This window comes from Ostrea edulis, chromosome 1 (genome assembly GCF_947568905.1).
Source record: "Ostrea edulis chromosome 1, xbOstEdul1.1, whole genome shotgun sequence".
Classification (NCBI taxonomy): domain Eukaryota; kingdom Metazoa; phylum Mollusca; class Bivalvia; order Ostreida; family Ostreidae; genus Ostrea; species Ostrea edulis.
Window position 1 is genome coordinate 82,732,053 of NC_079164.1, and position 15,134 is coordinate 82,747,186.

At 35.0% G+C, this 15,134-nt stretch overlaps 1 protein-coding gene across 1 annotated transcript; it reads left to right on the top strand.

The window, feature by feature from the left end:
• The first annotated feature begins 222 nt into the window (after positions 1-222).
• On the top strand, positions 223-11,308 carry LOC125678291 (ceramide kinase-like). Its single transcript, XM_048916630.2, has 12 exons — positions 223-604; positions 4,346-4,534; positions 4,663-4,791; positions 5,317-5,380; positions 5,485-5,630; positions 5,748-5,822; positions 5,937-6,083; positions 6,207-6,282; positions 6,500-6,594; positions 6,757-6,950; positions 8,575-8,735; positions 10,634-11,308. The coding sequence occupies exons 1-12, from the start codon at positions 502-504 to the stop codon at positions 10,674-10,676; spliced, it is 1,422 nt and encodes a 473-aa protein (XP_048772587.2). The 5' UTR covers positions 223-501; the 3' UTR covers positions 10,677-11,308.
• Positions 11,309-15,134: the final 3,826 nt, after the last annotated feature.

Genomic DNA, 15,134 nt, shown 5'->3' on the forward strand with positions numbered 1-15,134 from the left:
AGAGAGAGAGAGAGAGAATTACTTTTAGCAATGGTCGGTATAAATATAGGTAAAAAGATTTTTAAAAAATACAGGAAGACGTTTTGTATATACATGTATATCTAAGTGTATAGGTGTATTTTGATATGTTTTGATGTACATACATCGATCATATAAAATACTCACCACTTAAAATGTGTACTTAAATAAAAGCCTTTATTTCAATTGCAGTAGTATTCCAAAACCTACGCCGCGTTCCTGACTTTATGGTTACATCAAAGTGAAGTTAACAGGACGATTAAGATGAAAGTATTCAAAGTTGTTTTAAAGGAGATCTTGCGTTTAAATCATTGAAGTGCCCCAGAGAGAGAGAGAGAGAGAGAGAGAGAGAGAGAGAGAGAGAGAGAGAGACTAAACATCATGAATATTTAAATTAGAATAATTTACGTGGTATTGGGTAACAGACAATGCCTGTATGTTTAAAAATGTGTTAAAGTTGTGTTCATTACTGACACAGATTAAATGATGCTATATAATCTAGTTGTGGATGGTTTAGAAACCAAAGTGACATTAGATGAAGAAAATTTAAGATTTGAAGCAAATGGAACTGAAAGTACTAAAAGTAGTAAGTATGCATTACGATTTAAAAATAGATGTATAAATAGGTTGGTAAATGTTTGAATGTTGGAGATCATCTAAATCTGCCGTGAATGTTGATACAGTCTATTTCCATGAAGGATTATCTAGGTGTTTTGTAATGCCTAGTTCTTTCATAAAATTTTATTAGGGGAATGATATATGCTTTTTTCTCTCTCCAAGTTTCGATATATAATGGATGTCCCACATTCAAATTGACCCCAAAAGTAAATATGTCGATGTATGGTGAGCAGAACGGGTAAACATTAATCTAACCTAAAATTTCCAATCAAAAGCTTGTCAAAAATTAGCATCCAGTACTCAAACTTTTATCTATAGCGCTTTTGCCCTGCGGGCTCGTCAGTAGATTTGTAAAGAATCGATTAAACAATTGTTTACAAATCTACTGACGAGCCCGCAGGGCGAAAGCCCTATTGTTAAAAGTTTGAGTACTGGATTGGATTTTAATTTTTGACTTTAAGCTACCCCGATACCAAGAAAAAAGAATTTATATATATATTTTGTGCTTTTATATATATATATATATATATATATATATATATATATATATGTGTGTGTGTGTGTGTGTGTGTGTGTGTGTGTGTGTGTGTGTGCATAATGTATGTATATTGTGTGGGTGTGGGTGTATTAAATAGCCTATTTATACCAAATGTGATATCAATTTCATCGGTGGTTTCAGAAAGGGGTACAGGTAATACGATTATTACATGTACAAAACGAAACCTCTTTCTTGGGTATATCCATGTACTATATTTGCATTTATAAACTTATTTGAGTTACAGAAAGTGTGTACTCGCAAATTGTATGAACAATTCACCACAAGAAATGCACAAGGCCATTTCTGTCGGAGTAGGCCGGACTGCACCATTCCTTTTTATATACATGAGTAGAAATGCTTACAGGTGTTTACCTCAACCATATTTAAGCCAAAGATGTAGATTGTAGTGAAGGTACAAGATTACTGAGAAAAGGTAGAAGAAAGACACACCTATAGACGTCACACTTTGAATCAACTTCCGTGTAGATGTATCCACATTTTTTTCCTGTCACCCAGCGATTGATCATGAATTGATTGTTGGTGAATTGTTTTACACACAACAGAAACACATACACGGATATTTAATTTTGTGACATTAAAACCATCTTGCCGAAGATTCTGTACCCATATTCGTCAAAATTTCAGATTTGTTGGAAAAAGGTACATAGAAACATATTTCTCTGTCCTTATATGTATATTGCAATTAAATGCGACACATTGCAGTGGTTTTCTACGATCGTTTTGACTGGAGTTTCAGAAGGTCTAATGTAATTCTCTCTCTCTCTCTCTCTCTCTCTCTCTCCCTGTGTATGTGTGTTGTATACACATCGACAGTCTCTCCTGAACACACCATTAACTTTATTCAGTTTTTGCATAATGCGATTAGAATAATAATATTAGAATACTTTTTGTCTCTTTTGCCAACCATACGAACGCATTTTTTTTAAACCCATGGATGATCCACTTATAAATGACCCCAATTTTATGTCGTTTCAAGTTTTTAAAGAATTCATATTTACTTAACAGTATTTGGAGAAAGATTTTGTACAAATGCCAATCATATAAAAAAATAATGAAGTATTTTACATTGAAGCTGGGGAGTATCTATTAGAAATATGAATGAAGCAGACCTCATATGGGGGTAAAAATGTATAAAGTAATAATAATAAAAAGAAATAAAAAGAAACAACCTTTGATTTTATACATTTATGGGATAACTGTCCAAGATGTTTGTATTATGGGAATTTATACAATATAGAAAATAATGCATATAGTATTTTGTATGGGTAGCAGTCATTTGCCCCATGGCATAACTGTACCTGTCAAATATTTGAACAAACCACCCTCTAATGGGTTATTAAAGGGTACATTTATAAGTAGTTTTTGGTCAAATTGTCACCCAAAATGGTCAAACTGCCTCCTTAACTACATATTGGTGTATGCCCAGGGGTTCTTCTTTGTCCTACTCTCAATTTTGCATTCGTCATAGGAGTTATGAAATTGATAGCTGTTCGTCATCTTTGGGATGGCTTGGTCTGGCATACAACCTATTAGAGGACCATGGGAGTTTGCCAGAATTTTTGAGATGGTGACAATCAGTAGTTACCGTGTACAAATCTATCAGGGAACGGTATCAGTTTGAAAAACGTTATTTACAGGTTTAAAACCTGCCAGGAGATGGGTAGACTAAAATCGCAGGAATGGCTCGACCTACGTCAGTACTGCCTACTCTGTAAAAATACATGTATATCCTGAGACGGATTGACTAAAATCATCTGACGCTTTGAAGTAATTCAAGAATCGGTTTAACCAACGTTATTTACCAATAAAAGATATACATGTATTAGGATAAAAAAGTGGACGATTTAACCAGAGTATTTCAATTTTTCATTTGTTTGTATGTTGTCTCGCGCCCCTTTCAAGATTTTTTTCACTCGTACAAATGTACTGATATGTATGCTGCTTTGGGTGAAGTGCAACAATTTGCAGGTCGTCATTATCAGCTATGTCAACATCAACCATATTGGTATGTCCGTATGAACCAGGTTGTCAAAAAACTCCAGGTTCCCTATTTTTTGTAAGTTTTTTTGTGAATTTGGATCAAAAAGTAGGGGAGTTCCTAAACAAATTCTATTGTAAAGTGTTTTTAAGGTTCGCAAAATATCCTAATTCATTGATGGAAAGGGCTGCTCTGGGGGACAAAATTCATACCACAATCAGTGATAAAATAGGGAAAACATTTTGAAGATTGATTTCAGCATCGCAAACAATAAATTGTATGTCCAAATTATAAATTTGAAAAATTCAAACATAAATGCTACAACAAAAACAACAACAACAACAAAAGAAAGTTGATAAAACAACGTGACTTTTCAGAATAGTTCCCCCGATAAGTCTTATCTATCATGAATTGAGCCATTACTAGCAAAAAGGGCCCTTAAGTATATCAGTGCTAAAGTGTGAACTATAGAAAACATCCCTCAAAATATTAGAGCAATCTTCATTGTCGTTAAAATATTACAGTCAGTCAAAGATGACGACCAACTCTTGATTAGTAATTGTTACCTTTTTATTTACAAGTATGAAAATGACATTACGTTATTTCATTATGACCTTTTTTGAAAAACATTGTTGGAGAAGATAAGGGCCTTTTTTGCAAGGAACGGGTCAAATGATCCTTTGAGAAATGAAAAGTATCGTGTATACTCGTAAATGTTAAACGAAGTACAACTGTTTGATTAGGAGCAGGCTCGTAGGCAGGATTTTTCAAGGGGGGGGGGGGGGGTTTACATAGACTCGCAACGCGAGTCTATCACCTCGCACCGCGAGGGGCCACTACGGCAGGGGGTCTGGGGGCCTTGAGCGGCCCCCAGAAGCTCTGGGGTATTTGGTGCAAAATCCTGCAATCTAGCAATTTCCTGGCACTTAATTTGAATTTTGGAATCATGCCTTTTTTACTATGAATTTTCATGATTTTCATAAAAAATCCCGACTTTAATAGTCACAATTCAAACAAAATGCCGACTTTAATAGTGCTTAGTAGTTTTCAAGGGGGGGGGGGGTCGTACGAACCCCACAAACCCCCCCTGGTTACGGGTGTGAGGAGATGCATGTATTTGCAGTAAACATGAGAGAATGGAGAATTTGTTATGACAAATTACACATTTTCAGCCAGTTACCCGTTCGATGATATCATAGGATGTGAAGAGATAGTGACGGGATGGTTTTGGAAGACCGAGATAACTCGGGTGTGGGTAATCGAACACGGTTCTTCAAACTTATTACTGAAGAAATGCAGGGACGTGTCTGGGGATAAAAGAAAACGTTTCCAACACGATTTATCAGACAAGATAGCCAATGGTATGATGTTTAGTAATACATATTGAAATTTGTCGTATTGATAAAACGCAATTTGTATTTACAATGAGCAGGATGTAAGGCTAATATTAGTATTATAAAATTAAGACCTAAATGTATGCATTTTGCAGAAACCAAGCGTCCAAAAAGAGTTTTAGTACTGATCAACCCTATTGGAGGCAATGGTACTGCAATGGTGGATTTCAGAAATATCGTCAAGCCCGTTTTCAGCCTTTCGGGAATATCGATGGATATAATCGGTATATTCAAGGCCATTGATTTTTTAAACTGTAATGAAACTTATCCAATGAGCCCCATATTTTAATGTTTCTCTGTCAAACCAAGAATCTTTCTAACCTATGAAGATGACACACTGTTTAAGTGAAATGTCGCAAGGTTTAACCGATGTTAGGTGCTCGGTAACAGAAAAAGGTTCTATTTTGCATCAACCGTGGCACTGGACCTCGGGTTTTAAGGTCTCATCGTATACTACCTCCAATGTTAATTTCTTCGTAAGGAAAATTATCTACATTTTACAACGATTCAGGCATGCTATGATCAGGGTTCGAACCCTCCCGATTACAAATTACAAACATTTCAGTGCGTGTTACAGGTCAACAGGGTTTATTTGCTCCAAGAGACCTGATCCCATCTTATGTGTTTCCAGAGACCCATGTTTCCCCTATTTCAATTCTACTGTATTCATTAGATTGATGAAAGGTGACGAGTGATCAAAGTTCGTCATCTTCACTTTTTCAAATTATGCATTAATTTCTTTCTTTCAGTCTCTGAACATCATGGACATTTGAGTGATGTTGCCAATACTTATGACTTTACTAACACTGATGGGTAAGTCTATGTATTTTTCTACACACAGAGATGCGACATTTTACGTACTGACAATTTCTGTGTAAGTTAATTGTATTTTCATGTATATCATAACTTGACCCCAGGGTCGTGTTATTTGGAGGTGACGGGACCTGCTATCAAGTGGTAAACGTATTGATGAGAAAGAGACAGGAGGAACAAGGTGTTGATATAAACGACCAAAATTCATCATTATCTCCCTTGAATATTCCAATATCATTGATACCAACAGGTAAATGTGCCTTTTTGCTGTGATGAGTATTGTCTGCTAGTTTGCGTTCTTACATTATTTAACGTATCGAAGAAATAGATCCACCTAAAATTAGATTGATTTCACAATCTTGTATAGGAAGTAGAAACCAATGGGCAGCGAGTTTCACGGGCAATCAAGATGTTTTAACGGCTGCCCTTCATGTAGTCAAAGGTAAGTCACAGTCGAAAATTATAATTCGTATGCTATCGAAGATCCAACGGATAAAATCAAGCTATTTTAACAGTCCCTGAAATGTAGCTAGTATTTAGTACTTATTTAACCTAGGCAGGACTGTGTCCTCTCATCTGCTTGCTATCTACAGTGATGACAGACTTCTTAGCTTTGCATGTGCGTCCATAACCTATGGATTCCTTAGGGATATCGTATATTACTCCGACAGATTCCGATGGATGGGACGAATGCGGTATCGCTGTAAGTGTAATACACAGCAGTCCTCTATAAAACATCCTGAAAAAAACCAAAACGTGATGAAAGTTTGAATTCAATGTCACCGTTACTGAATTCAATTTCAATGCTTGCTTTGGCGGTTTGTAGTTGTGTCCTTGTGGTTGCTTCTTATCAAATCTCATACACAACACGTGTACGATGCCACAGTTACCTTCTATACACCGTAAGTATATGCCTGAAAAAAAAACCCCACCAACCCATTATGAAATAAATGTAAATTGTTTTAGATGATGTGAAATGCAATACTGTTTTCATGTATTCTGATGACGGTGAATGTATGTAAACTTGCATAGTATTTTTAATATTGAATGGTTTTATCCATATATTATGAAAAAAAAAACCGTTTAGTTAGAAATTACATGTGTTTACATAAATATCAGAGTTACTGAACAACATAACACTGAGAACAACGAGACAGAGATCTTCGTCGGAGGAAAGAAGCTCTCTGGATACAGTTCTTATACCTCTGATACAGGTAATAACTGGTTTGCTCTAGTATTTCATTTTTACATCTACGTTTAATATATGAAATTGAATTCTTTCAAACAAGATCTACATGTAGCCTAAAAAAATAGAAATATACTGTATAAGATTTTCTAAAATTTTGAACTTATTCTTAGAATTTAATTTATTGTAGTGGTGTTCAATCGGAAGGTCTGGGAGTTGTTTATCCTCAGTGGAAACCTCATCTTTGATAGCTGTGTCGTGCAGGACTTCTCCAGAATGTTTGCCCCCAAGTTAACGACGTTTTCGTCTATAATCATATATGCTACTATACCAGTCGGATCTGTACGCAGGTTTTTCAACAATATCCAATTGATGACACCGTTGGTAAGATTCATGCTAGTTGTTCAAGATAAGGTTTTACAAAGTAATAGAAAATATTTTCACTGCATATCACTGGATGGTTTTGGATGTGATAAGGAATTGATAGCTAAACTCAAATAAATAAAAAATAATAGGCCTACCTCAGACAAGCAAGACCATAATACAATAATGAGTTAGTCAAGGCTCTTTTAAGAATAATGAAAAGGAGATGTTGAATCCATCCTTCTCCGAGGGTAGTGTTATCCACTTAGTGCTGCACGTCCTGGTGGTTTCCCCAAGAACAAGTGATCGGATGCTTGTAAAAGGTTATTCGGGTTTTGGAAAAGAAGAGGTTCGCCACAGTTGAACACAACTAACTGATATGATAGAAAGATTTGATTTTAATAAAAAATGATTATTATGCATGTAATTTGAGAAATTGGGATGCTTTTATTTAGATTGTACACAAGAACCATAAGGCCCATTCATGCAAGAATGCTAAGTATACATTGAAGTTTACAAAACCAATTGTGGAGTCACAAAGGGATTTAGAATTTTACGTAGGAATACAGAGTAAAATTCTTTAAACATCCTAGAGTCATAAAAATTCAAGTTTTCGAATTGATGTTCATAATTATGTAAAGTATTGTTTTCATGAAGTACAATGATATATGACTTCCAAATTTGGTCATGGTGAATGACACCACAGACATTTAAAAATTATTTCACGAGAGGAAGAAATAGATAAGTTTCGTTAAAATCTTCTTTTCGATACCTCACAAAGGACCTATATGCAGATACGGCTATATATAGTGTAGATTCAATTTTTAATTATTTGCCTCTCGTAGTCAAAGTGAGACTGCAGAGGGGTTTTTAACTCTGCATACACTTATATAATATATTATATTTATATATCTAAAATCACAGTGTGACCATTAGTGACTATGGCATGGTGGGCGAACTGTATTTAAGTCATGTAACAATGCGCAAAGAAAGTACACCTTTCGAATGGTTCTGCGTCTTTCGCCTTCTGGAATGTATGCAGTGGATATGGTTTTTATATTTTCGGACGCACCCTGGTTGAACTCGGGTTTCTTGTCTTACTTCCCATTAAAGAATTGTTCACATATACAGATACGTTAGTAACTATAGGGTGCAGTGCCACCAAGTTTTACCTATGTTTGGCGTTATGGGCCGTAATAGTCATACTCATTACCGCCGTTATTAAGGACATATCCGAAAGCCTGTGACTCTCGCTTTTGAAGACGGGCACTTGGCGAAGGAAAAGACACTGCCTATGTTAAACGCAATGGACTTGACATGACCGCCGGGATCGAGAATGGAACCCTGAGCCTTTTGGTTGCAAACTGGGTGCCATTACCACTAATCTGCCGCGTCTGATCCCTACACTTGTGTGTATAAATACATTGACATACAGGTGCCTGCGACAAGTTTATCAGGAAAAATCAGTATACATGTTTTGACTTGTATGAACTAAAACTGTCAATCCTGCAACCAATCGTTTAACGCATATCAGATATGGCCAAACTGATGCGGAAAGAAACCTATCATTTAGCTCACGCTCTTATGCCATTGTTTCATATATATTTGAGTATAACAAAAGTTTTCTTTTACATGTATTTCGAAGGATATTCGTAGCAACGAGATGGAGGTTGTTAATGCCCGCGGCCTCTCTGTGGAAATTCCAGAACGTTTTGAGGACATGCAACCGAGTATGAAGGCGTTGATGAGTGTTATGCTGCCAGATGGAGAGAAATGTGAATTGAAACACCCATCGTTTCAAATATGGTATAAATAGATAATGAATTTGAATTGAATTGTCTCACATATTAATTTATTTTGGGAAAATATGATGAAGAAAATTATTTTCTATATCAATAAAGTACATCGCACGTAAATACATGTATATTATGATGTCATTATAGTGAATGCAAAAAAATATTTTCTCCGAAACCATTACCGCGGTCTATATTTACCCTTCTCTGAACTTCTGTATCACCCATATCGACTTTCAAAATTGAAATACACAGAAGACAGCAACTAAAACTGAAAGTCACATCAGATATTCGGCTTATTTGAACGGGCAAATTACTTTTCCGCAAATTTGAAAAATGATATTTTTACTTTACCGCAAAAAGTGTTATTACGTTTCCGCAAAAATAATGATACAATTATTATTGTACCGAAGCATTACTTTTTCGCAATTCACCCGTGGTGATAAGTTCAGATCAATCTTATGTGTCTGCAGGTTCTAGACTAAATTTCCACCACAAATGGGCAGCAACTCTAGATATCAAGGGAAAGCGCACTTCAAATGGGGCAGAGTTTTTTCATGCCCATTTCCATTCTCAATTATATTCCCCACACCCAAATATATTTGTATTCACGGACGTGTTGCAAAAATCTCAAACAACAACTTACAACAAAATCAGGTCTCTCACAGCACCAGGAACAAAACGCAAAAGTGAGAAAGAAAGTTTACAGAATATGTGAAATATGTGAAACACGAAGTTTCCCCGAATTGATTTTTAAAGATTATTGGATACTTTGGTGCTCGAACAGACATGTAAGATATTCTGGCACCAAATTATACATATGCAGTTCAGAAAATTTTATGCTGTGCCATTGCTTAGAATTAAGATTGAATGCTAGTATTTTATGCAGTGCGATGTGTTGTATTGTCAGCATCATAATCAAGATAAGATATTTGCGGAATCATAATGCCGTATTTTTTGCGGAATAGTAAAGATAAAATTGCGGAATCGTAACATTTTTCTTGCGGACACGCAATATCAATTTGCGGAAACGTGGTTCTCCGATTCGAGCACCTCGCAGTTTGAATAAGTAACCGCAAAGCTTTCTGGTAATGAAATCTAGACATTGCATGTTCGGTTTGTAAATCCCAATAACTCACTAAAGAAACCGTACTGAAAAAGCGTCTACTTTTAACGTTACTCTTAAAGTTATAAGCACCATAACAAATATTCTACACATCTTCTAGGAAATAAAGTTCATTTTTGAGAATACATGAGGACATGAACTGCGAGGTTACGCTGGCTTACCTATGGAAAGTATGCTGGAGCGAAGCATTGCTCTTCATGCTCTTTTGTACTTAAAACACAAAATGAAATATATTTCTTATATTTACATTTGACATTTATTTCTGTCGAAACATTCTCAACCGATGTAATAGTCGTACTATATCTACATGTATCAATATTCATGCTTTTAATTTCTTTGAACAATGTTTGAAAGTATTTACATGTTACTCAATATCATGGATTTCCCTCTTATTCAGTGTCTCAATATCATTATTCTATTCATAGTGCTATTGATATCAAAGCTTGTTATCTGCTCAAATTACTCAAGGACATTACTGCTGCATACCGCAATATCAGACATGTTTAAAGCATGGCTACCCCTTGAAGTCTTAATGATTATTTCCACTAGGGTCCTTGATACTAAAACAGTGTTGCAGATGTTTACATCGATAAATAAAACGGTATTTTATTCCACGGTAATGGGAAAGGACAAATTCTTAATAACGAAAATTGTGATTTCGGCATCATTGATCATCTATACCATTTTGATCCAAATGACTTTCAAAATGTGGAGAATTTTGATCAGTACAACTAATTATATTTTTGAGAAATGTAAAATGAATTTTTCCTATTGTTGTTTTTCAGGTATAAATACGACGTTGTGCAGATATTCTCCAGTTATCTTTGAAATGGCTATAATATGCTACCTCATGTTTTCTTCATTGCGTGGTAAAACTGAAACTTTTGTTTGGATATATTTTACCAGTTATATTTGATTGTTTATGTGTATTTTTATAGTATACATTTATGGATTTGACCCCTTTTCAAAATCTTTTTTGCATCACCATTGTATCGTATTTTCATTTTACTACAATTGATGTGTGAATTTAATGTAGAGTTTATGTTTTGCATTGAAGACCTATCTCATAAATATCATTGACAAAGGTATACTACATGGAGTTTGTTGTGTAACCCTGTCAAAAAGTATTGGGCGCGTTTGAACATGGAATTTCCTAGGTTCAAACCCAAGGCATTCAGCGTTAAAGTGTCTACACTTGAATCTCCTTACTTTCAGTCATTAACAAATAATTTCAAGTCTGATTTCAAATGCTAAAGAATTTCAGGAACCTTTGATAGTTTTGTGTTGATGATTTTGAGCAGTAGGATTAATTATATTTTTGAGAAATGTAAAATGAATTATTCCTATTGTTGTTTTAAGGTATAAATATGACGTTGTTAAGATATTTTTCATCTATCTTTGAAATAACTATAATATGCTACATTATGTTTTCTTCATTGCATAATAAAACTGAAACTTTTGTTTGGACATTTTGTACCAGTGATATTGCATGTAATTGAGGGTACTATTGAAAATGTTCACCCCGAGATAACCATTGTCAATCGGGGCACAGCCGGGGTTCACAATGTCTTTCATAGAGTGAAAATGTTCAATGTTACTCTCAACTACATGCAGTATTTGCTTTGTTATACAGGATGTAATACATTTACTAAATTTATACAACAAAGCAAAACACCAAGGTATGAGACAGTGAAATGAGCACCAAGGAGACGGAAAGCTTTCTATTGTGACGTCATGATACAATAACACCAAAACGTAACGTCTAGCGAAAACATTTCGTAAAATATTTCATGAAATAGAATATCAAAACTAAACGAAATATGCTGTAAACATCAAGGGAAATTGTATTAGAATGGAAGTTCAACCTTCTCAATAGTTAGTTGTGAACGTTAATGTTGATATGACGGTAGCAAATATCTATTTTACCTTCTATGTTATTTAGCAATCTACGATAAACCGTACACGCACAATCTATGCGCATGGTGTGATTTTATACTAACACCCGAAGCCTGTTCAGCAGAGCACCAAATGCTTATATTTGGGAATGTTAGCGGGCACCCGCTCTGCTGAACAGGCTTCTGTTGTTAAGTATTGGTATCCGTTGCTAGATAGTAACACCACAGAGAATGTGGTTTCTGTTCTCTGAGGGTAAACTATATTTTTTTCAGTGATTTTACACCAATAAGATTCGACTAATTTACATGAAAATATAAGATTGTTATTATCCTAGAAACCTGATCCCACCTCTGGTATACCCAGGAGTCCGTGTGTGCCCACCTTTCTGTTTTGTATTCTTTATAGGAGTTATGAGATTGATCACCGTTCGTTATATTCGCCTTTCATGTTTCAAATACGTTTCATTCAGGGTCATAGCAGTGAGGAATCTCCTGCCGCAACAATGGACCTCCGATTTTAAAGTCATATCCGAAAAACCTGTGATTTTCACATCTAAATGTCGAGGTCAGAGCTAGTAGGAAGATCATATACGAATGCTACCAAATATACAACTTAGATAATACAATTAATATGTGCATCAATTGGCAGAGAAAACAATAATAGTACAACCGCATATGGACAAATTCTTACAATTTGGTTAATGTGCATGCCGCCATCCTGGATGCGAACTATCAATCATTACATTTAACAGAGAAAAATATGTTAAATCGCAATGTGTAGACTAACCTTTGAATAAACACATTTCCAGCTTCATATCCCATTTTCCATATTCGTATCTTTTCAAAGAAACAACTTTCAGTGTAACTGATACATGGAGTATCCTAAATTATCCGAAATAGCTAAAATTTTGAATTGAAGATCCCTATTCCAATATGAGCATTACAAGAATCTTTTAAAATCACAAGAAAGTGCACTTTTTCACTTCAAAATGCAACGGATTCGAAACAAGGATAACTAATTCCAGCATCGAAAACGGAAAATTGATTAGAGGTTTTTCGCAAGTTGTTGATAAATTTCCTGAATTATTCTCCAAAAAATTAGTTTCTAAATAAAAACCAACGTTTTCGGTATTTTTAGCATTTCGGCATTGGGACACCGACGGGCAAAATTAAGCATTCAGAACATGTAGTCATGTACATTATATTTATTTATTATTTTATACATAAAAATGTTAGGTTTACCGTCCTTGACACTTGTACTGACGTCATGAGGCCTCGAAAAGGTGTGACAACAAACCGTTTTAATGATTTCGGAAAACCAACATTTATCATGTCCCCACCCCCTCTTCAAAGAAGGGCATATTGTTTTGCACCTGTCGGTCGGTATTCGGTAGACCGCATGTTGTCCACTCAATATCTTGAGAACCATTCACTTGATTATAATGATATTTCCTATGTGAGTTGGTTTTGAGTAGAAGAGGACCCCTTTTGATTTTCAGGTCAAAGGCCAATGGTCAATCAACTCTTGGCATAGGAAGCTACTGTCCACTCAATATCATGAACTCCATTTGCTTGACAGACATCACTGATACATCCTAAGGAGTAGATGACCCCTTTTGATTTTGTGGTCCCATGGTCAAAGGTCAAACTGGATATATGAAAATACTGTCCGCTCTATATCTTGAGAACCTTTTGCTTGACAGACATGAAACTTTTAAAGGAGCAAATGACCCCATGGATTTTCAGGTCAAAAGATCAAACGTCACAGGTGTAATGTAACACTCTATACAATTGTTGTCCTCCCAATATTTTGAGAACTTTTGCTCAGTTGTTATGATATTTCATATGTGTGTTGGTTATGAATAGTATACAACCCCTAGTGATTTTGTAGTCAGAAGTCATAGGTCAGCAGGTGTACTGCAGTACAATCAACAATTGGTATATCCCCAATATATTGAGAAGCCTGTCATGATAATGATAGTGTTTCATGTATTTGTTAGTCACTGGTATTAGAAAAGGTTGGTGTACTCCATGCATTTGATGTCAGCTAACATGGTACAATATGGAATTGATGTCTGACTGACCTTCAAAGGAGAGGGGAATATTTCATCTTTGACCTTTCATCATATCATGGCGAAACATGATAAAAAGCAACACATTGACAGCTTACTTTTGCCTTTAAATCCCTTGGCGACTTCTTGCTTTGACTTTGGTAGTACAATGTATAAACATTTTCACAAGTACAGATTACCACACTGAGGGGATGGGGGAGCATATATATATATATATATATATATATATATATATATATATATATATATTGAAAATACGGATGTATATTTAATTGCTGTTATGAAATTTAAAAATTCCTTTCAAAATTAAGGATTATCTCCCTCACGCATAGATCTTATCCTTAGACGAATTTGACTCCACATTTTTGGCACACTGTTTTTCCCTATAATAGCTCTAAAACTTTATTGTTATTTCGGATTTCAAACATTTCGGTTGAGCATCACTGAAGAGACATTATTTGTCGAAATGCGCATCTGGTGCATCAAAATTGGTACCGTATAAGTTTTACATATATATAGTCAAAAATCAAATCCAATACTCAAACTTACATCTAATCTACCTATAGATAAGAGTTTGAGTACTAGATTTGATTTTTGACTTTATTCTTCCCCGATACCAAGAAAAAAGAATTTATTGTATATATATATATATATATATATATATATATATATATATATATACATGCACATGCATATATATACCTACATGTATGAATGTTTTATGCCATTTTTGGTTGAAAATTGGCCCTTTGGTTCTAAATAAATATATATATATAATATGGGTTTTATAAAGTATCTTTAGATAGAGTTCCATTTGATCATTCGAAATTCTTAAAGTGCAAATTATTTCTCTGTGGAACTCTTATTCATTGACTTTGGACTTTGACAGAGGACCCAGAGGTCGTGGTTTATACAAACTTAATATTTTATGACACGGTATACTGAAGACACTGCATGTCTTGTAAATTATGGAACAATTGTTCTTGAGAACCAACCTATTTTTACAGTTCTCTGCACATCTTTCCTTTGACAACCTACATGTATGAATGTTTTATGCCATTTTTGGTTGAAAATTGGCCCTTTGGTTCTAAATAAGTTTAAAATTATAAAGTTTACAGGTGGACAGATAGACATAAATAAATGGACACCAGACAAGAGGTGACCCCAAAACCTTTTAGCTTCAAATGAGCTCAAAACTACATTTTGTAATGAAGACCTAGTTCCTGTTTAGCACGAAGAATTGCTCTAGTTTTATTTGATCAACTCCCATGAGTACAATCTGTAATTTGAATTACATGACCTTGACCTAGACTCCTTGA

Bases quoted from the DNA above. Each gene is read 5' to 3' on its own strand.
- LOC125678291 (XM_048916630.2), top strand. From the start codon at position 502: ATGATGCTATATAATCTAGTTGTGGATGGTTTAGAAACCAAAGTGACA. The intron at 4,792-5,316 runs GTATATTCAAGG...TCTTTCTTTCAG, and splicing joins AATATCGATGGATATAATCG to TCTCTGAACATCATGGACAT. The intron at 5,823-5,936 runs GTAAGTCACAGT...TATTTAACCTAG, and splicing joins TGCCCTTCATGTAGTCAAAG to GCAGGACTGTGTCCTCTCAT.